At 51.0% G+C, this 22,210-nt stretch overlaps 1 protein-coding gene and 1 long non-coding RNA gene across 16 annotated transcripts in view; one reads left to right on the top strand and one right to left on the bottom strand.

Annotated features, from left to right (window-relative positions):
• PAQR5 (progestin and adipoQ receptor family member 5) overlaps positions 1-16,331 on the top strand; it is a 74,654-nt gene extending 58,323 nt beyond the window's left edge. For all 10 annotated transcript variants that reach the window (XM_058737237.1, XM_058737243.1, XM_058737241.1 and 7 more), the window contains 3 exons: positions 6,957-7,053; positions 9,417-9,558; positions 13,097-16,331. In XM_058737237.1, the coding sequence (XP_058593220.1) occupies positions 6,957-7,053; positions 9,417-9,558; positions 13,097-13,338 (481 nt within the window). In that variant the 3' untranslated portion in view covers positions 13,339-16,331. The remainder of the gene's footprint in view (positions 1-6,956; positions 7,054-9,416; positions 9,559-13,096) is intronic.
• LOC131516350 (uncharacterized) overlaps positions 16,134-22,210 on the bottom strand; it is a 58,562-nt gene continuing 52,485 nt past the window's right edge. For 4 of the 6 annotated variants that reach the window (XR_009264016.1, XR_009264014.1, XR_009264011.1 and 1 more), the window contains one exon: positions 16,134-16,275. This is a non-coding gene — a long non-coding RNA (uncharacterized LOC131516350). Of the gene's footprint in view, positions 16,276-21,973; positions 22,132-22,210 lie in introns of all 6 variants that reach the window. The other 2 variants (XR_009264013.1, XR_009264015.1) reach the window with 1 other exon arrangement.

The following is a 22,210-nucleotide window of genomic DNA, read 5'->3' as shown; positions in this document are numbered from 1 at the left end:
TGGCAGGACCCGCTTCGTGGGCACGAAGCCTGGGTGTTCAAGGGGACTCCACACTTGGCTTCATGCTGGCCCTATTGCGGGGCAGGCTGCGTCTCCTCCTTGAACCTCAGTTTGCTCATCTGTGAAATGGGGCCAACCCAACTACTCTCCTTGTGAGATGGAGGTAAGGGTTACAGGCAACGTGGTGGGAACGGCTGGCCCAGAGGCGGTGCCCCATCAGTGGGCCGTCTGCGAACGGTGACTGAGCGGGCCCGTCTAGACATATGTGCCAGCTGTCAAGCTGTTAGATGGCACCCAAGTGTCCCCGGCGTCCCTGGAGAAACCCTATGGCTGTGAGCCACACCCAGATCACTGGCTCTGATTCTCTCCAGTTTCTCCCTTTCACTCAAGAAAGCTCACTGGAGCGTGAATACATGAGACACTGTTTTGTGGCTAAAAGCTCTGGTTTATGCAGCCCTTTGTGAAAAGGAACCGCCTCAATTTCCTCTTGCTTAAATTATTTGGGACACCTCTCAGATGGCGGTGTTGGGGTGTTAGCCCTGTCTGGATGCCGCCGGGGTGCTGGGTGGGGGAGCGGTGGGGGCTCTCGTGGGAGGCTGGCAGGTTGCACCCCATCTTCCGTCCCCCGGTCTCGATTCCGGGGCGCCGGTTGGGGTCTCCCCATTGGACCAGCTCAGAGAATTGTAGCCATCCGCTCGCCCCTCCCCAGGAGGAGAGGGACGGGGGCGGAGGGAGGGGCGCTTCTCTGCGATGATTGTGGCTACACCTTTCCTTGGGTGACACTGGGGTTTCGTGGCACAGAAGGTAGGCCCGTTTCCCCAAACTTGACAGGCTGGTTTTCTGTAAAAACAGAAGGATAGATTCTTAAGGAGCATGCAGACCCACTTGCCCCAACCTGCCTTCTACTTGCCTGTCCTGAGACGGGTGGGAAGCGTGGAGTTGCTTTGAGTCAGAGGGAGTCTCATTTCTAGGCCCCGTCTCAACATTAGGGCTGCTCATCCCATGACAGAAGCCTGGGGGTGGGAGTGGGGGATAAAGTCTCTTCCCTCCTGGAAGTGCAGAAGCCTCCTAAAGCTGTGAGGAGATCGGGTCTGCCCGTGGGGGTAAGAAACCGAATCCGATGTCACGGGCTTATCCTCGCCTCCTCCCCACCTCCTCGAGGACTCCGTTGCCAGGGACGCAGAAGCCTCTTTCTGGAGTGCAGCCTCTGTGCCAGACTGGCGCTGTGACGGTTGCATGGGTGACAGAGAGGAGTGGGTGGGTCCCTGCCTCGGGTGAGACAAGGCTTAACACTCACAGAAAAGTAACAAGGATGCCAGCCACCGCCCACGAGACGCGAAGCACGACCTCGAGGCACGGGACCGGGGATGCACACACACACACACACACACACACACACACACACACCTAGCTCTGGTCCTTGGATGAGTCACAGCCCTGTCTGGCTAGCTCCTGCTGGGCTGTGTGGTTAGGATTGGAGGGAGGTGAGCACTGTGGGCCGAGGGTGCAAGGAAGTTTCCATGAGTGTCAAACAAATTGTCCCAGAGTTCATGATCCAGGACTGCTTTCCTAGGAACTCCCAGTGCAAATTCTCGAAACATTTGCTCCCCCCCCCCCTCCTTTTTTTTAAGCTTTCTGCATCGCCTATAAGCCACCAGGGTAGATTGTTTCCTTCTAACCAGGGATCCACCCGGGTTGTTTATAACAAATGGGTCTTCTGGATGTGGCATACCTGTTACCTTTGGACAAACTCATTTGGCAGGGCAGGCTGGCTAGGAATCTCTTGATGCTTGTGCTTGGAGGCTTCTCCCTTGCCAATGAAATGGATTATCTCTGTTTACTTCTGGGGCACATCTGTCGCTATTCCATCTATCCGCCTATCCATTCATCCATCCATGCATCCATCCATCCACCTTCCTATCCACCATTCCCCCTACCCAACCACCACCTACCCATCCATCTGCCCACCCATTCACCCATCCACCTACCCAACCATCCATCCATCCATCCACCTATCCACTCACTCAACCATCCATCCGCTACCCATCTACCTCCTAGTTGTCCATCCATCCATGCATCTATCCATCCATTCACCCATCCATCCACTACCCATCTACCCCCTACTTGTCCGTCCGTCCATGCATCTATCCATCCACCCACTCACCCATTCATCCAGCCAGCCAGCCGGCCAACCAACCAACCACCCAACATTCCTTAAATGCCTGCCCTACTCCGGGCATCATGTTAAGATCTGGGAATACCAGGAGGAGAAAGGCACAGCCCTCACCCTCAGAGAGCACCCAGTGCAGTGCTTGAAGCAGACTTCAGACCCCCGCAAAGGCCAGGCGGACTCATCATTTCCTCTAATGGCCAGAGGAAATGGAATTTAGAGTATAGCATTACAGAAGGCAACATAAACAATGAGAATATAAGATGACACCTGCTTGGATACGCAAAGTTCTGCAAAATGGTACTAGGACTGAGTATTAGCTGGAGATGGGGGATGGGCCTCTTGGACAGAGCGAACGGCCTGGGTAGGGTGAGGGGGCCAGAGAGGATAGTACTGGGAGGCAGCAAGGAGTCGCTGGAAGTTGCCTGCACAGCTGGAAGGAGGAGAGTGGCTGGAGAGGGTCTCAGCAGCTGCCAGGATCTGAGGTGCCTCACGTGTCCTTCTGAGGACTGGCCCTGTGCTCGTGAAGGACAGTGATCTTTGTAGGAGGCCAGTTCCATGGACTCCACTTTGGAGCTGAGGGGCTTCCTGGTGTGGTAGCAGCTGCTGCCGTGGGGATGGGAGGAAGGTGGTGCTGGAAGAGAAACAGAGAAGGGGGCCCACAGACAGGGTGGGATGCCCCATCTGAGGCCCCTTTGGGCTCCCTTCTCACCTGGTCCTCTTTCCTTTCATGTTTTCATTTCCTTCTTGGTCTTCAGTGTCTGAGGAGCAAGAAAGAGGACTTGTGCCCGGGGCGGGGGGTGACTCAGCCCCTATTAACTTCAGGAGAAGCAGGTGGAGAGGAGGGCCAGGGCCCCCCGGAGGCCCCGATTTCACAGACTTTCCGTGTGGCCTCTGGCTCCAGCGTCTATACAAGCAAGGGCATCTGAGAGGATGTTTCTGGGTCCTGTCTGGTTTGGGTGTTCTACAATGCCGGAGCTTCGGAGTCTTTTCCAAGATTTCTCTCCTTGCCTTCCCCCTCCCTCAAGCCCACCCGACCTTGGCCTCCTGCGCCATCAGTCCCCGGCGTGGCCAGGAGCGGCAGAGAACCACCGTCGTCTTCCCTGGGCAGGAAGTAGACCGTGAACCTCGCGAGTAGTTTTTAGTTATTTCCGTGCTTACCGGAGTATCACGGTCCAAGTGGCATTCATTCCATCACAGTGCGTGTCTTTAAGGTAAATCTCCACGTAGAGAACCGGGGGCTCCCCTGACTGGGTTTCTGGTCCCTATGATCATGGCCTCTTGTTCAAATGAATATTCCAGAAAACTGCTTTCTTCCTCGGTAGCACTTGAGTAAGGAGATGGGAGAATGTGTGATCTCTATGTGGCTCTTGGAGCAAAGTGGGGTGACGGAGACCTCGCTTGCTCATCCTGCTGACCACCCAGAAGCCCAGAAAGGTGTCCTCACTCCCTTAAGGCACGTTGGTCCCACAGAGTTTGCTGTATGTTACAAGTCCCTGTAGGTACTTTCTATCCACGCATCCAAGGCACCCAGCAGTCGGCTTTTTGGACAGATACTTGCTCGGTGGAATGCCCTATGGGCAGTGCTGTGAGGGAGAGGGGTGACTTTTCATCCCGGACGGAAAGTGAGCTGCACCGTGAGGGCCATCCTGTGGCTTTGGTACTGTGGCAGCCAAGAGCGGCACAGAGAAGGCCCAGGAGAGGGTTTGGAGGGCAGAGCTGGAGGCAGGAGGCTAAGCAGTGAGTGGTTCTCAGACACCTCTGGAAGTCGGAGGGCTCAGCCAGATGACAGTGCTACCGGGGCCAGGGCCCAGCATGCGGAAACGTCCACATTCCTGTGATGTCGCTCCCACAACAGAACAGCTGTAACCACAACGCACACACGTACACGCACACGACCTCTGCAATAGAACGTTTCCAAAAGCTCACCCGTTTCAAGCACCCGTTCCAGAACTTGCTTGCAAATCCTGCTGGCTTTGTTGCAACAAGATTTATCAGGTTTTAGAACAGACTGGTATCGTATCGACCCTCTCCTGATAAAGGCTTCTGCCAAAAAAATCCAGTGTTGCCTGCCAACCTGGTTCTAGGCAGCCGAGGCCTGACTCCCTGTAAACTGGCCTCTCAACTCTGTGGTGTAGGGACTGTCTGACCAGGGGGGGCTTTGGAGACCAGGTGGGGCATCCGGTGCTTTCCTGAGGATTCTGTGGAATCTCTGGATGGAGCGACACCCTGTGGCTAAATATGGAACTGCACCTTAGTAGTGGGAGGCCCCTGTCTGTGGCTGCTGGCCCTTCTGCCTTTTATTCTCTGTTGCTGTCTCTCTTCTGCTCTGCTTTTTCTCCCTTTTTTTTCTCCCTGTAGACTCGGCTTTGCAGCTGGAGAGGCTGGTTCGTTTGCCCCCGGGAAAGCACTGTGTCAGGCCGGGCGAAATGTTGTCTCAAGTCACGGGAAATCCATGGTTTGGGGGATGGCCCTCGCCGGCCACAGCCAGCTTTCCTCCTGTGTAAGTGGTCACAGAAAGAGCGTGCTTTATGGTGAGCCATAAAGAGCGTTTAATGGCGAGCCTCTCCTAACTCAGGAAGGGTAGGCCGTGCCGTGCACGGGGCAGGAGGGAGCGGGCGTGCGGTCGGGTTTGCCAGGAGACCGTGAATGCTATTGAGATGGACTCTGGCTGTTGGGGCAGTGGGCGTGTGTCCCAGCTGCTCCCTGGGGCAGAGGGTACAGGCAAGGAAGAAGGCTGGGTTGTGGTCTGAGGCCTGCTCAGCCTGCCGGAGGGGCAGCGGTGTGAAACGTGGAAGCCAGACGGCCCAGGGTTTCAGTCCTAGCTTTGCCTCTTACCAGCTCCTCGGACTCTAGGCAAATCACCCAGAACCTGCCTGTGCCCATTTTCCTTACGGCGTAGCTATAAGATGGGGACGGGGAGAGAATGAATCCCACGACACACATTTTAGTAAAAGCTTCCATTTCGTGAGTGTTCCTCTGTGATGTGAATAAGCTCCCTCGTAAGTATCATCTCATCAGATGCTTGCAACAAGCCCGTGAGGGGGTAGGGTTGTCGGCCCTGTGTCACACATGAGGATTCAGAGGGGCGCAGAGGTTACCTCACCTGCCGGGGTCACATGATCATGAAGGGCAGAGGCAGGATTCGAACCCCGGGTGTCCAGGTCAGAAACTGCGTGTGAAATCATGGCACGGTGTCTCTTCCCCTCTCCCAGGGTCGGTGGTTTACTCCCAAGGCTGGGGTTCCTGTTTGCGGGGGGACGTAAGTTGCTGTCCCTTGTTTCTTTCCCTCCTTTTCCTGGAGCTTGTCTTCCTTCTCTACCCAGCGCCCGCCATGCGCTTGTCTGATGTAGGACAGGGTCAGGAAAGGGGACACATGCTGCCGTGGGCTTGAGAGCAGTCGGAGCCTATCGCTGGAGGCTGTGGGGCTTCTCTGCCTCTTATTCTGGAGCAGGGATCCTCATGCTTGGCATTCCTGAGGGCTAGACACGACACAGCGGCCAGGGGGACAGCAGGTGACAGGTGATGGCACCAGCCTGTGGCGACAGGAAGAACCTGGCTGAGTGGGGAGATGGGCGCGGGCTGAGCAGAGAGGCAGATTGTGTTTGGTGGAGGAAAGGGCAGGCTTGTGGGCTGGGACTGGGGGGTCTGGGGACCAGGGGTGGGGAGCAGACTCCATTCTCGCCAGAGAGCGTGAAGAAGGGCAGGACCGTCAGGAAGGGCTGAGAGGGGCCAAATGCCTCCACTGCCTCACTGGCTGCACCGGGACGGCCACCCCACCAGCCCTGGCGCCCTGACTCTGCACCCCACCTTTGTGGGGATCTCCGGCCTCGCCCTGCAGCCCTGGGGGCACCGAGGGAGGGCCCCGCCCCCCCCACTGATACCCAGTGGTACCCAAGCGGGGTCCTGCCCTGCCACCCTGCCTCGACAGCCCCCTGGCCCGGGGCGTGAGCCCTCCCTCGCCTGAGCCCCAGTTCAGGGCTCTGGTTTTGTGTGGACATTCTCCTCGCTCCTCTCACGTCCTCCCAGCGTCCAGCCTGCCATTTGTGCTGCCAGAGTCCCCACACCCCGCGCTGCCGGCCCCGAGCCAGCAGAGGCCCCGTCGCGTTCTGTCCAGGAGGACCTACCTGTCTTTGCCACGGTCAGCACCGCTCATTTTAACGTTGGCTTCCTCTTGGGACTGGAGGCGGGTCGGGGTGTTGCTGAACGAGGGGGAAAGGCCACGTTTACTCGGTTTCCCCAGGCCAGCGTCCCTGTGTGTGGTACCAAGTATTCCGGAAGTCTCTCAAAGTCATTAAAGACTTCACCGAACCAAGGGCTTTGGCACAGCACGCACCCGGGGCAGCTGACATCGGCTCCTTCACAGCCGTGCTCACCCCCGGAGCCCAGGCTGGGGGCCCCCCACGTCCCCCACGTCTGCCCACCCTGGTTGCTGCTGGACTTCTAAAAGGCCCTTTGGCAGTTCGACAACTTGCCTCCCAGAGGGCCTTCCCAGCCCAGTACCTCCTCCCTGGCTTCTTTGGACACCGTTGCCTCTAACGATGCGCCCCAGGAGATGGTTTCCCCCGAGACCCTTTCTCCTCGAAGGCAGAGTCACTCCCGTCGGGCTGGGAGAAGTGGGAGAGGCCCATCGAGGGGGAGCCACTGGCCTCCGGAGGAGGTTGTACAAAAAGACTTCTCTTCTGCGGACGACCTGCCCTCAGTAATTTGTCATGTGCGTGCACGTGTGTCCTTCACGGAACCCGTTTTCGGTCCAACGTCTTCCCCCTTTCCTTCCCTGCTTTAGGTTTCTTGAAATCCAGAAGCCCGGGCTCTGCAAGATGCTTCGCGTCCTTGCCTTTGCTTATCCCTACACCTGGGACTCCCTTCCCATCTTCTACAGGGTAAGGGCCCAGCTCCGTCTTTTCTCTGCCTGTTGGCAACACCAGGGGATCTATTGTTTCCTGAGCTCCAGGGGCTCGGAGCGCCATGCTGGTCACTGCGAGGGACGGACGGACGGACGTGGGAGGCACGACTCAGGGGCTCCCTTAGTAGTTAGCACACAGCAGGAGAATGAAGGCCCTGGCAAACCACAGGGGATGCATCAATGGCCAGCACTGGGGGCTCAGACGCAGTCGTGGAGGGCTGGGAAGGGGAGGCAGCCTGGGGTTTAGTGCGGTGACCAGGAAAGCAGGCTCTGGAGGCAAATCTCTAATACGTACTCGCTGTAAGACTTTGGGCCAGTTGTGTACCATCTCTGTGCCTTGATGTCCCCCCCCCCCCTGCAAAACGGGCATGGTAATAACGCCTGCTTTCATCAGACTGCGGGGAAGATTACATGAGATCGCTGGCTCGTGGCAAGTGGCCACTAAATGCATTTATTCTGTATTATCATCAACTAACATACTAGCAGCGAAGGAAAAAGGATAAATGAAGGTCGCAAGATAGATGGGAATTGGAGAACATGAAGGAAGGGGGTGTAGGAGGGACACAAGAAAGGGGAGAGGCACTCACAAATCGGATGGACCTGAGTTCAAATCGCAGCGCGCACTGGCTCTGTGACCTTAGGGAATGCACCTGATCTCTCTGAGCCTCAGTTTCCTCATCTGTTAATGAGGCTGACATCCTCTAGTTTCCTCATCTGTTAATGAGGCTGACATCCTCTCTCGCACAGAGGGGTAGAGGGGCTTAATCAAATCAGCAGATCGGAGGGCTCAGCAATGCCCGGCAGAGGGCCTGCACCCAGTGAGTGGAGTTTCCCTCCCAGGGGCAGCTTGAAGTTTGATGCGCAAGTCAGGGACCGAAGGGGAGGGCCAGAGCCGGCACCACCTGTGTGAGCCTGGGGTGGGGGGAGACCAGAGGCGTGGGTGCGGCCCATTCCCCTGACTCCTTCCTCCACGACACAGAACACCCATAGGAAACCAGAGCAGAGAGCAAGCCGTTCCCACATGCCACCAAATCGCATAGCACAGGTCTGTGTTATTAGGAGCACCAGCTGAGTCAGACGGGGGGCGGAGGAGGGGCCGGGAGGTCTGATCGCGAGCGGGGAGGTTGACGAGCACCGGTTCTGGAATCAGCCTGCCTGGATCCACAGCCTGACTTCACTGCTGATTAGTGGTTTGCAAGTCACCCTCTGGCCCAGCTTCCTCATCCGCAAAGTGGGATGTTTTGGTAGTTGTTGAGGCTGTGATGAAATTGCGCAAATAAAAGGCTGGCTTAGTGCCCTAGGTAAGTGATGGCTGCTGTCATTATAATGATAATACAAAAACTATACTTAGCTCTCAAACAGGATAATGGCTGTAATTAACACGTTTTGATGACTCAGAAAGGCCTTCCAGGGATTTCTAGGCTTTAAAGCCTTAATTAGGAGCTTGAAATCAGGGGATGCGCTGGTGAGAAGTGAGTTCAAGGGTGACTAGACCCCTTTTTACTATATTTACATTTTACCCCCAGACAAAAGAGTAGCAAATAGATCTAGTAGGATTTTTCTTTTCCTTTCTCTTCCTTCCTTGATTTATTTCCTTTTCTTTGGTAATTAAATAACCCAAAAGGCTTTATGGGCATTTGGAGGATTAAAATACAGCTGCCCTGCGGGGAGAAAAAATAAAATAAAATACAGTTGCCTTGGGTCTCTCAAAAAAGATCACAGTCAGAATTATGGGGGAGCCTGGGTGGCTCAGTTGGTTAAGCATCTGACTTCGGCTCAGGTCATGATCTCGCGGTCCGTGAGTTCGAGCCCCGGTTCGGGCTCTGTGCTGACAGCTCAGAGCCTGGGAGCCTGCTTCAGATTCTGGGTCTCTTTCTCTCTCTGCCCCTCCCCTATTTGCGCTCTGTCTCTCTCTCACACAAAAATGAATAAACATTAAAAAAAATATTAAGGGGCACCTAGGTGCCACAGTCGGTTAAGTGTCCGACTCTTGATTTCGGCCCAGGTCATAATCTCGCAGTTTGTGACTTTGAGCCCCGCACTGGGCTCTGTGCTAACAGTGCGGAGCCTGCTTGGGATTCTCTCTCTCCCTTTCTCTCTGCCCCTCCCCTGCACTCTCTCTCTCTCTAAATAAACCTAAAACATTTTTTTTTAATATTAAAAAAAAAAGGAATAGGAATTCTGCTCCCACGGTCCTTGAGAGTTCCCCTTCCAAGTCACAGACCAAGGAGGTGAGGGCCTTGGCCCGTGGTGCCCGCACGCGTGTGCAGAGATGGCTTCAGGTGATGAGAAGGAAGGGGGCCTCCTCTCGAGACCTGATGTTCCTCTGAATCCCTGCAGCTGTTCCTGCTTTCGGGGGACGGTGCGCAGAATGAAGCCGCCTTGTACCACCAGAAGCACACGGCCATGACCCTCCTGGCCTCTTTCTTCTACTCCGCACACCTGCCAGAGCGCCTGGCGCCTGGACGCTTCGACTACATCGGTGAGTGCGCGGTGGCCCCGTTGTCTCCCTGCCACCAGGACGCCAGTGCATGCGGTCTCGAAGGGGAAGCAGGGGCATGGAGAGACGCAATTCCCCAGGGGCTTCTCTAGGAGCAGGCCACGGGAAGTGAAACTGTAAGGCAATGGAGGCCAGGATGTACGTAGCCAGCGAATGGCCAGGTAGGATGGGAGGATGGAGAACAGGTGCATCTAGGATTCTAAGGCATTCCTATGGGCTACGGGGCCTAGGGAGTCCCGTTATTACCCTGAAGATGAAATCCCAGGATTAAATGGACATCGAGGGCAGCCCTGGAGAGGAACAAGACAGACCGAGTGCAGATGGCCCCGAGGCTGATAGATGGCAGGGGCTGTGCCAAGGAGGGGAGCGTGTCTTCGTCTCGTTCAGGCAGCTGCAGTGGGGCCAGGAGTCTTGGTTCTCAGGTGTGGCCCCTGGAGCATCAGATTTAGCATTATCTGGGAATTCTCAGATTCTCAGGTCCCCGGACATCCCGAACCAGAAGCTCGGGGCGCCTCACTCAGAGGCTGGGTGACTCTCCAGGGGAACCTGAGCTCACCGCCATTAAAGAAGTGATGTGCTGGAGAGGAGTTGTCAGAGCCAGAGGACTTCCACCTGCTGGGAGAGCGCCTTTCCTCTGTGTCTAGGGAAATGGGTCGGGCACTGGCTGGAGGAGGGACCCTTGGGCCACTTCTGGTGAGGCTGAGGACTCCTTGAGATGAGAGCTCCCTAGATATGCTGTCATGGGGGTTCAAGGGTCAGCCCTTATCCTTAAATGGTGGGCAGGGACCCTGGTTCTCCTCAAGCCCATTTCTCCAATGATTTTTTTCATCTCCTCCCACCTAAGACATGTGGCCAGATTTGCTTTATTGGCTCTGAAAAGAGCTTCATCTCCTTTATTTCAATTCTGTCCTATCAGAAGGGATGCCAAGGACCAAGATGCTTGGAGGGTAAATTTCAAACAAAAAGGTGAGGGGGCGGGGGGGACGAGAGGGCCACGGAGTTGGAACTTGTCTACAGGAGCCCTGTCCACCTCCCGAGCCCCACCTAGACAAAGTATCGGTGGTTGTAAATGAAGTCCGGGGACTGCAGGAAAAAACAGCCCTGGCCTTGTTTTACCAACTCCCTGGTGTCTTAATAACATTTCATTTATTCACTTTTTTTTTTTTTTTTTTTTTAATTTTTTTTTTTCAACGTTTATTCATTTTTGGGACAGAGAGAGACAGAGAATGAATGGGGGAGGGGCAGAGAGAGAGGGAGACACAGAATCGGAAACAGGATCGAGGCTCCGAGCCATCGGCCCAGAGCCTGACGCGGGGCTCGAACTCACGGACCGCGAGATCGTGACCTGGCTGAAGTCGGACGCTTAACCGACTGCGCCACCCAGGCGCCCCTCATTTATTCACTTTTAATCCCACTCTCTTGGGCCTAGGGGAACAGAACCCAGAGACACCCCTCCATTGGCCAGACATTTGCCAGACAACTGTTAATGACAGACAAGTGTTAATGACAACTGTTAATTAACAACGGGTTTGGAAAATGATCCGTCCCACAATAATGGGGTCTGCCAGATGTGGGATTCCCTCTCCGATGTGGGGCAGAGTGCTAACTGGTTAGTGCTGGCCCTGCCCGTAGGAAGTTCCTCCATATTCCTGTCCAGCCAGATTGCGGGAATCTCTCTCTCTCTCTCTCTCTCTCTCTCTCTTTTAATGAAAGAGAATCCTTATCTCTTGTGTTGTATCTGTTTGCTAGGACTGCCATAACAAAGAATCACAGACTGAGTGGCTTAAACAACAGAAATGCATTTTCTCATAATTTTGGAGGCTGAGACCAAGGTGGGGGCTGGGTCCGTCTCTCTCCTGGCTCTCTCCCTGGCTTGCAGACGGCCGTCTTCTCTCTCCTCACGTGGTCTTTCCTCTGTGTACATTCATGCCCAGGTCCTAACTTCCTCCTCTTAGAGGGGTACAGTCACAGGGCACCTGGGTGGCTCAGTCGGTTGAGTGTCAGGTCATGATCTTGTGGTTCGTGAGTTCAAGCCCCACATCAGGCTCACTGCTGTCAACGGCACGGAGCATGCTTGGGATTTTCTCTCTCTCCCTCTCTCTCTCTCTGCCCCTCCCTCTGCCTCTCTCCCTCTCTCTCTCGAAATAAATACAGAAACTTAATAAAAGATCCTGTCTCCAGATATGGTCACATTCTGAGGTATTGGGCATTGGGACTTCAACATTTGGAACTGGGGGAAGGGAGACACAACTTAGCCCATGACACATGCTGTCTTTGTTCTCTTCTCATCTTCTGATTTCTGAGGGTTGTCCTGCAAACAGTCCTCGGCCCTGGGCAATGGACTCTTTTTCTCATCACTACCAACTCAGCATGTTCCCGCCCACTACCACCCCCCTCTGCTGGGTCCTCCCCTCTGTGGACACATAGCTGGTGAGCCAAGGTCCTGAAGGTCATCAGGGAGGAAGAGCCCCTGCTCATATCTGGGATTAACCAGCAGTAAGGAGAGGGCTACCTTGTAACTGGCCAATAGAAAGTCTGGTTGGCTTCTCCGTTGGCCTCAGAATTGGAGCTGATGAGTGCTGGTTCTGAGGAGGTGAACTTTGGGAGAACACGATGCCAGACTTCATGTGAAAAACAGGACTGGTGGACAAGTTGAAAAAATGTACTCGGGCCTTTTAATTTTTCTCACACTGCATTAAAAAAAAATGTTGGGGCGCCTGGGTGGCTCAGTTGGTTGAGCATCAGAATCTTGGTTTCGGCTCAGGTCACGATTTCATGGTTCGCGATTTTAGTCCCCTTGTAGGGCTCTGTGCTGTCAGTGCGGAACCTGCTTGGGATTCTCTGTCTTCCTCTCTCTCTGCCCTTCCCCTGCTTATGCTGTCTCAAAAATAAATGAACAAACATTTAAAAAACAAACAAATAAATGTATTGAGGCATATTTTACGTATCACATGGTTCCCTGATTTCAAGGATACAATTCAGTGATATTTTTAGTTAACCCCCCAAGTTGAATCCCCATCCTCGCAAATGGGTTTTAGAACATGATCATCACCCTGGTAAGATCCCTCCTGCCCATGTCTTATTAATCCTGATTCCTACCCCCTGCCTGAAGAAACCACTAACCTTTGGGTCTGTGGATTTGCCTTTCCTGGACATTTGATCTAAATGGATTCTGACAATATGTGGTCCCTTGTGTCTAGCTTCTTTACCCAGCATAATGTTTTTAGCCTATACACCATGGAACAGTATCAGCAGTCTATTCCTTTAAAAAAAAAAAAAAGTTTAGTTATTTATTTTGAGAGAGAGATATACAGGAGGGGCAGAGAGAGAAGGAGAGAGAGAATCCCCAGCAGGCTCTGCCCTGTCGGCGCAGAACCCAGTGCGGGGCTCGAACTCACAAACTGTGAGATCATGACCTGAGCCGAAATCAAGAGTTGGAAGCTTAACCAACTGCACCACCCAGGGGCCCCTGTTCGTTTTTTGTTGCTGATCCTGGCAACCTTTTCTGTGTTCGCCGTAGGTCACAGTCACCAGCTGTTCCACGTGTGTGTGATCCTGGCCACACACCTGCAGATGGAAGCCATTGTTCTGGACAAGACTCTGAGGAGGGAATGGCTCCTGGCCAACTCCAGGCCCCTGTCTTTCCCTCAGATAGCTGGAGCTGTACTTCTGTGCCTCATCTTCAGCCTCAGCAACATAATTTATTTCTCAGCTGCTCTGTATCGGATTCCTGAGCCAGAATTACATAAAAAAGAAACATGATTCAGACCATAAGCTTTTCATGCCAGATGTCAACATTAAGCTACAACCTCCTAAGCACCATAAGTGCCTCGTGGTACCTGTTCACCAAGGTCTAAAATATTCACGGTGGTTGATGTCTTGGCATTTTTGAGTGCGTTCATGTCAATAAGGTATTTAACTGGGGAAATGTCTCTCAATGTGCACTTATTCTATAATTGTGATTTTAAAAGGGGAAGATGGGTTCAAGTAAGTCCTTGTTCAGGCGAATCCTTAATAGTTCATTAAGTCTTAAATTTATTTAAAATAAGGCAGTTTGAAGCCTTCCTATTAAACGGCCGGATGAAGCTTTACTACTCTTGTAGTGTTACCCTTTGAAAACGGACCCTGCTTCATTTGTTGAGTCCCACATGGCACAGCTCCTGCCAAGACCTCCACAGTGGGAGGAGAATGTGCCAGAAAGATCAGCGGGGGGTGTGGAGGGGGCGGAGTAAGAGGAAGCTGGGTCTGGGGACTGGGGAGACACTTCGGGATGAAGAGACCTGTTTTGGGGAGGGTGTTTCTTCCTTTCCCCACCTAGTGAAGGGAATGAATGAATGAATGAATAGAAGAGTCCTCTTTCCCACAAGTCTGTTGTGCCTTAAAGTGCCAATTCCCATGTCACGTGGATTTGGATTTTCTCTAAAGGCCACATGGCTGGGTGTCTGTGTTCTGTTTTGTTCTGTTTTCTCGTTGCCAATTCGATGCTGCAAAGTATTATGCAGTGCAGGTCAAATGTGTGAGGCATGGGAGCTGGCTGAGTTAATTCCAGTTGGCTGTGCTCATCTGTCACTGTGTAAACTAATGGCATGGCTCTATTTGGGGATGCTATCCATTTAATATTGCTTCAGCATTTCAAAGGTGCTGCAAAGTTTAGTGTTCCTGGGCAGAGGATATCAAAGACCTTGTAAAGGGTTGGTCAACTACAGTGATCCTCAAGCTTTGCTGCGAATCAGACACGGTGAGTTGGTGACCAGTGCGGATTCCCAGGCCAAGTCAGGGGATTCTGTGTTAGTAAAGATGTAGGTCTTTTGGAGGAGATTTGCCCTGAATCTGAGGAAGTCCCCAGGTGATCCTAATACAGAAGGGCCACAGGCCAAATGGGAAAAATGCTGGCGTCATGAGTTCCAGAAGGCACTGGGTCTCTCAGCTTTGTTGCAGTTGACCTAATTTTCAGCAACTCACCACCTAAGGATGTATCCCCTGCTGTCTACTCTGCACAAGAGTAGCACACTGAGCATTTTCTCATCTGTTGCATTAGGAGTTAAAGTTTAGTATTTCGTGCTGTTTTCAGAGAGTTCAGAAATGCTGATGCAAAACTGTAGCAGACGCCCATCAACCCCTGATCTGTACTTGCTAATGACTTGAGGGGCTATCCATCACAAAGCAGGATCCTCTTTGCTGACTCAGGAGCACCCTCAAAACTTAGAATACTGCCTCTGTGGTAACTGGCCCAGAAACTTGAATGGCCTCACGAATAGCTCATCGTCCAACCCTCTGAGGACAAGTAAAAATTTATATTGGCTGAGAGTGGTCAAGAAATATGATTTCATTAGTTTTACTGTTTATTTACTTCCTCTGGGGAAAGGTAGACTGATAAAATTATATGGGCTGGTAAATTTTTGGTACATTAATTGCCCGCTGCATGACAAAATTTGGTTTGGGGCGATAATCTGACACTCCTAGTGGAATTTTACTCTAGCAGGGTCTGTGGGCACCCGTTTCGTCTTGCTGTAACTTCAATTTTATGCTGCAAAAAGGCACAGAGTTTAAATACCCTATTCTAGCAGGTGCCAAAGACATGAAGCTCTTTAACATCTCTTTTGTTTAGGGAGAGGAAAATGTTTGTTTAGTTCAGAAATAGTTGAAGGTTATAGGTGATTGATTTGAAGGACCTTCAGATTATTTAATTTTGGGTGATGTGACTTTTTCGTCATCCTTAATGATGGGAAAGAAAATGTTACATCAACAAAAGAAGACCAGTGTTTCATAATGTTTTTATACATTTGGCAAACTCAGTCCCACTGTATACTTTTGGACAGTGTTACAAATTAAAATCGGATGACAGTTTGCAATGTGCTGATTTGGAAGCTTCTAGATACAGACAATGGGTTCAAAAATATTAATTACCATTAGGTATTAAGTGTAATGTGGGTTTGCTTAAGCCAAAGTCAAAAAGGAAAGGCAAAAAGGTTGGCAGCGGGTGAGCTGGAGAGCTCACTGGGAAGGTGTCTTTTCATGTGGCGGCCCTCAGGTTTTTATTGTCTCAATACACCTTGGAAATGTGCCATACTCCCATTGGGAGCAATGCTTGCCACCGCACGATCTCAAAGAGGATTTTGTGGGGGGTGACAAACTCCTAATGGGATGACCCTCTTCTTCCTCCCCCTGCATGAGAAACACTGCCCCCCACATTTCCCAGATGCCACGGTGGTGATGAAACTTGAATGTATTCGAATGAGGCCGTTTAGCTAACCGCATTGTCCTTCGCTCATCATAGCTTTGCTTTCCATTGCTCGGTTTCTAGAGAGCAACAAATCTGTCACCGATTGGAGTGAGAAGTGGGAGGTTTTAGGAAACCATTTGAGTACAAAGTGACCTGTTTGACCCGCTGCCGTCTTAAAGTGTTTGTTGTGGAACTCAGCTCACGTGAGAAGTTCTAAGGAAGGCAAGGGGCAGTGGATCAGTGTGATCAGATGTGTTGGAGAGACAACTTCATTTGGCTCTGCTGTGTCCCAAATTTGTTTGGCCATGGTACTATATGAAACACCTATTCACACTGTATAACAACTCTTTATAACATATTAGTTGAACGCCGGCCTCTGATTTTCTGGTCAACAATCCATTGTGGATGAAAAGGCAAAGACCCATTTCTGAACACAGCTGTTCCTCCAACTTACACTGATGTCTGGTTTTCTTAAACTGTATGGGAGGAAAAAAATAAACTTTATTATAATAAAGGCCTGTTTCCCACTTGATTTGGTTATGTTTCACCTACCACACTGTAAACATGTTTGTTCATCATAAGAAATTGATTCCTGGGGCGCCTGGGGAATGCAGTTGGCTGAGCGTCTGATTCTTGATCTCGGCTCAGGTCATGATCTCATGATTTGGGAGTTCAAGCCCTGCATCAGGCTCTGCGCTGATGGTGTGGAGCCTGCTTGGGATTCTCTCTCTCTCTCTCTCTCTCTCTCTCTCTCTCTCTCTCTCTTTCTGTCTCTCTGCCCCTCCCCTGCTTGTGCACTCGCTGTCTCTCTCTCTCTCTCAAAATAAATTAACAAATTTAAAAAATTTAAGAAATAGATTCCTGTACATGTGTACATTGCTAAATCATTCAATGAATGTTTATTCTGTGCCTGGTGTATATGGAATGAACACTCCTGCATGGAGTGAATCTTGTGACTGTCAGTAGGGAAAGATAGATAAATTCAGGTAACGGTAAGTGCTATAAAGAAGAGAAGCCTGGTGAAGATACAGAGATGGGTGGGATAGGGCAGGTGAGATTGGATGGCCATTCTGAGAAGTTGACGTTTGAGGAGACCCTTGGTGGGCAGGAAGGGGCCAGCCCTGCCAGTGTGTGGTGGGGTAGGTGTTTCAGGTCAGATGGTGTATGGGCAAAGGCCCCCAGACCAATAGGCACTTGGTCCTATCGGAAGGATGGAAATCAAGCCACTTATTCCTGAAATGTGTAACTCTAGACAATGTATGTGGATCACTTGGCTTTCAAAGAATTCTGGGATTTCTCCTGCATGTTCTTCCCAGGAGATTGTCCAAGGGGCTTTCCTCTGGGCTCTTGGTACTTGTATGAATGCTTCAACTCTGTAATAAATATATTTCAGGCAAACAGAGAGTCGTTACCCCCATTCTCTTCACTCTGGGCAACAAATTTCTAAAATTGGCTTAATTCATGCCTCCTGTAGAGCATGGAACAACGGACCTCAAAGATAATTTAATCCAGCGTTTCAAAAATGTGTTTGATGATGGGGGCACCTGGGTGGATCAGTTGGCTAAGCCTCCGACTCTTGATTTTGCCTGTCACGATCTCATGGTTCTTGAGTTTCAGCCCTGAGTTGGGCTCTACCCTGACAGGGTGGAGCTTGCTTGGGATTCTCTCTCTCTCTCTCTCTCTCTCTCTCTCTCTGCTCCTCCCCATTTGCACTTGCTCGATCACTCTCTCAAAATAAATAAATAAATAAATAAATAAATTTTTAAATGTGTTTGATGATGCAAATTGCACATTGTCAGGCCCAAATGGACAGATGCGGCATACCTTGGGAGGGAAAAGTAGTCTTAGAGTTTTACATTTTTATCAAAAGCCCCAAGTAATTAAAAAAAATGTTTTAATGTTTATTTATGGAAAGAGACAGTGTGAGTGGGGGAGGGGCAGAGAGAGAGAGAGAGAGAGAGAGACTCCAAAGCAGGTTCCAGGTTCTGAGCTGTCAGCACAGAGCCTGACACGGGGCTCGAACTCATGAACTGTGAGATCATAACCTGAGCTGAAGTTGGAAGCTAACCAACTGAACCACCCAGATGCCCCCCAAGTGCTAGTCCAACCATTCTTTTTTTTTTTTTTTTTTTTTTTTTTTTTCAGATTTGGAAAAACATTGAGTAGTATGAAGAATCCCCAGGTACTGGGGTATCTGGCTGGCTTAGTTGGTAGAGCATGTGACTATCCATCTCGGGATGGTAGTTTCAAGCCCCACGTTGGGTGTAGATATTACTTAAAAATAAAATCTTAAAAGGGGCGCCTGGGTGGCGCAGTCGGTTAAGCGTCCGACTTCAGCCAGGTCACGATCTCGCGGTCCTTGAGTTCGAGCCCCGCGTCAGGGTCTGGGCTGATGGCTCGGAGCCTGGAGCCTGTTTCCGATTCTGTGTCTCCCTCTCTGTCTGCCCCTCCCCCGTTCATGCTCTGTCTCTCTCTGTCCCAAAAGTAAATAAAAAACGTTGAAAAAAAAAATAAAATCTTAAAAAACAATTCCCAGGTACTTTTCATCCTTCCCCCTTTTGATATGTATATAACTCTCATCTCTAACAGAGAGAAACTTGGCTCCCATTATCCACAATATATTATTTGCTCAATCTTAGAACGTACAGAATGTCATTTCAAAATTACTAACCCACGTCGGCAAAAAGGCTTGCTAATTAGAATCCAATATATGTTTCAAGTTCTTTTTGTCTGGAGCCTGAGGGCATATAGTCTCAATAGTCTAAATTACTTGGCTTAGTTATGGCCCCTTTATGTGTATGTTACTCATTTGAAATATGGTTCAGATCATTTGTTTCTTTTTGTATCAATTCTACAACACCCCCCCCCAGTTTGCTGATTTTATTGTCTTTTGAGTATGTAAAACATTAACATCCATTCATTTTCAAATGGCCTGGGGAGAGTCACATGGCCTGTGGATGTGAGATAATGCAGCCTAAGCTCTTGAGTGTGAACAGCAGGGAGGGTCAGGGAGACAGCTCCTCGCATTGAGTGGGTATATCACAGTCATCCTGTCCTCATTTTTACCACCTTCCCTCAAACACGCTAGACCTCAGCCCTTTCCGGTCACTGGCTGTTACAAGGTTCCCACAGCTGTTCGTGTGGGTGTTTGGGTTAATTATATTGGTTTCCATCCGTGTAGGGTCAGCCTCTCTCCGGTGATTTGCATAGGACCCTCCAGTCCAGTTTGGCAGTGTCTTATAAAGTTATACTTACCGTCAGACCAGCAATCCCACCCAAGAGAAATGAAGCTCCCTATCTGCATAAAGACCTTTATGCAAATAATTATACCAGTTTCATTCATAATTGCCTAAAGGTGAAAGCGACCTGAACGTCCAACGGGCTAGCGGATGGATGAGCTGTCATGCATTCCTACAGGGGATTACTACTTAGCAGTAAAAAGGAAACAGGTATCGATACGTGCAACTCAAAAGCGTTGAATCTCCAGAGCATTTTGCCCAGCTAAAGAAGAGACATTCTGGAACAGATAAGACTCTAAGGGAGGAAGTCAGAAAAGCGCTTGCCGAGGGCTGGGGGTAGAGGAAGGTGATGGACTACAAAAATGCAGCACAAAGAAAGTTTTGCAGTGATGGTGGCGGTGGTTACAGGATGGTGTGTTTGTTAAATCCATGCACACGGTACAACCAAGAAGGGTGGATTTTGCTGGATATAGAATGTACCTCCATAACCCTGACTTTGGTAGAAGCCTCCGGGGTCTACTCCCTCCCCATCTCTTACCCTTCCCCCTGGTCTGGATCTCTAATTCTAGGGGAAAATGCAAATCTTTTACTGCCTATGGGGAGCCCGCTGGAGGGGAGTGGGGGAGAGGGGAGAGGAAGGCAGGGGAGAGAGAAGAACGTGTTAGGTGTGAGGTGACGGTTTTTATTCTATTTTATATTTTAAAGCAAACAAGCTAGAGAGCTTTAGTACGGATAGAGGCGAGGGAGAAAGAAGAAAGTGGCCCGAAGAAAAGCTGGGGTGGGGCTTGATGGAACTGGGTCCTCCCCTGGGATGGATTCATCCATTCCTCCCAGACAGTTACAAGGGGGCCTCCATGGCGCGGCACTAAGGGTGCAACAGTGCCACCTAGTGAGCCTGTGGGGATAAGCTAGTAGAGGAACAGTGGGCACACCGGGTTGGGCGCTCTGGAGCAAACCAACAGCTTGCTGGCAGGGTGGAGGAGACTGGGGTACACAGTAGGGATCTAGCATCCGGGGGCAAGTCGTTGGCAGAAGGTCTGCTGAGAACCGAGAATAAGGAGGCATAATAAGGCGGGGAGGAGAGCTTGTCAGCAGAGGGAGTGTGTGCAGGGGGTCATGATAAGGGATGGGCTTGGAGAGGAAGAGCCTCAGGGCCCTGTGAGGGTGTCCGGTGCTGGGGAGCTCCTGCAGTGTGACAAACATTACACAGGGGAGTGACATGACTAGATCTGTGGTTTAGAGGTGAACGGGCTGCAGATTTGGAAGGCAGCAGCAGGAAAGCCTGTTAGGGTACTGTTGCAGTCATCCAGACAAATGATAGGAGTAGCCAAGGGGATAGAGAGCAGCGTTTGAGAGGTGTGAAGGCTCTTTGGTAGGTAGAACTGTCAAGATGTGGTGAGTGGATGTTGGAACAGAAGGAGAGGCAAAAGTCCAAGATGGTACCTGGGACTCTGGCTTGGGTGGCTGGGTAGATGGTGTATCACCCATCCACTGAAGGGGAGCAGGTTCGGGGTAAGAGATTAGGGCGTCTTAGGTATGAGGTGCCTGTGGGACACCCAAGCGGAGAATGTCTGGAGCTCAGAAGAACAAATGTGATTGGTGTGTGAAGCCGCAGGAGTGGTTGGGAGTGCCTGAGGAGAGTCCTCAGCTAGTGGTGACCAGGTCAAAACCCTAAGCTACGACATTTATGCACACCCAAAAAAGGAACTCGCAAATGAGTTCTGCGAAAGAGGGGCACTTAGAGAGCTCGGAGAGGAAAATGAAGACATAGTATGAGAGGAATGAGAAATATTTTCGGTACTGTTGAGAGGCTAAGAGAAGGGCATGGAAGGGTCAATTAGATTTAGCATCAAGGAGGTGGTGGTCTCAGTGAGAAGAGTTCTAACGGAGAGACTGAGGCCAACGCCAGATTGCAGGGTAACTAAGAAGCAGTCAAATGGCCATGCCTAATTCCTAAATAATACAGGTCCCAACCTGTCCTCTAACAACAAACAAAGCAATAAAAGCATTAGGAAAAACCATCTTTATGTCACATAATATGGGCCAAGGATGTTAAATTTTGTCCATTTAACTGGTGTCTGGTTGAGGAGCTGGGACTAGAGTCCCATGAGAGCACAGATGTAGATGCAGATTTGACAGTCATGAGGTTAGCGACAAATGTCGAAATGGGATAGAATTAGTTCATCTTAGAAAAGAGTGGATGGACATTGCTCCTCAAGAGTGAGGACCAAACTTTATTCATCTCTATAGGCTGTTAAAAATTCACCCGAGGAATCTCAAAGATCAAGTTGGTTTTATTAAGCGATTCATGAATGGGGCAGTATCCCATCTAGCAAGCAGAGAGATGCTCCCAGGAGCCGTACAAAATGTAAGGCTTTCATAGGAAGGAGGGTAGGGTAAGGAAGTTACTGGTAAAAGAAAAGTCAGGATTATTTCAGGCCAGGTCACCATCCCTAAGCGGGGAGGGCAGGGGTCTTATTTGGAAGGTCATCTCATCTTCCTTTGGTAGGGGGCAGGGGGAGAGGGGAGACGGAGAGGGCCCCTGCGACAGATTACCTCATTGGTGCGGACCAGAAAGTTCCTGACTGACCGGTTCAGATTACGTTTATGGGAGGGGTAGAAACTACACTTAGGTTAGATATTAAGCCCCGGTTTGGTGACCTGGCATAGCATAAGGGACTCCATCTTGGGCCAGTGGTTTTCTTTTTAGCAATGCTCAGGATCAAACATTGCTAAGAATGTGATAAAAGAGAAAATAATTTGATAAGAGAATGTATATATAAGATAGAGCTGGAGGAACCAGGGAGGGAGAACCCAGGAAACGTGAAGGGGGGAGAGCACGCCAACATGATGTGGTGATATGGAAGCCAGACGCGGAGTCTGGCTGTGCAGGGCACCGCACAACAGGACACTCCTGTGTGGGAACCCCGCTGACCTCTGAATGCACGCTGGACTGACCCTTCCGTTGGACTTCTTGTACTGTAGTAAAATAAGCCCTCAGTTTCCTCATGGGAAAATGGAAGGGGATGGACTTCATTACGTCTGAGCGCAACCCAGAGACGCAGACAACTCGCGCCTCACTCCCGCGGTCGCCTAGGAGACGAGCGCCACTTCCGGCAGAGCAGCCACTTCCTCTGAGGCCCCGCCCCCCCTTCCGCGCGGGCGGGCGCTG

This window comes from Neofelis nebulosa, chromosome 7 (genome assembly GCF_028018385.1).
Source record: "Neofelis nebulosa isolate mNeoNeb1 chromosome 7, mNeoNeb1.pri, whole genome shotgun sequence".
Lineage (NCBI taxonomy): Eukaryota > Metazoa > Chordata > Mammalia > Carnivora > Felidae > Neofelis > Neofelis nebulosa.
Note: the sequence above shows the minus strand (reverse complement) of the source record. Positions and strands in the feature narration are given on the sequence as shown.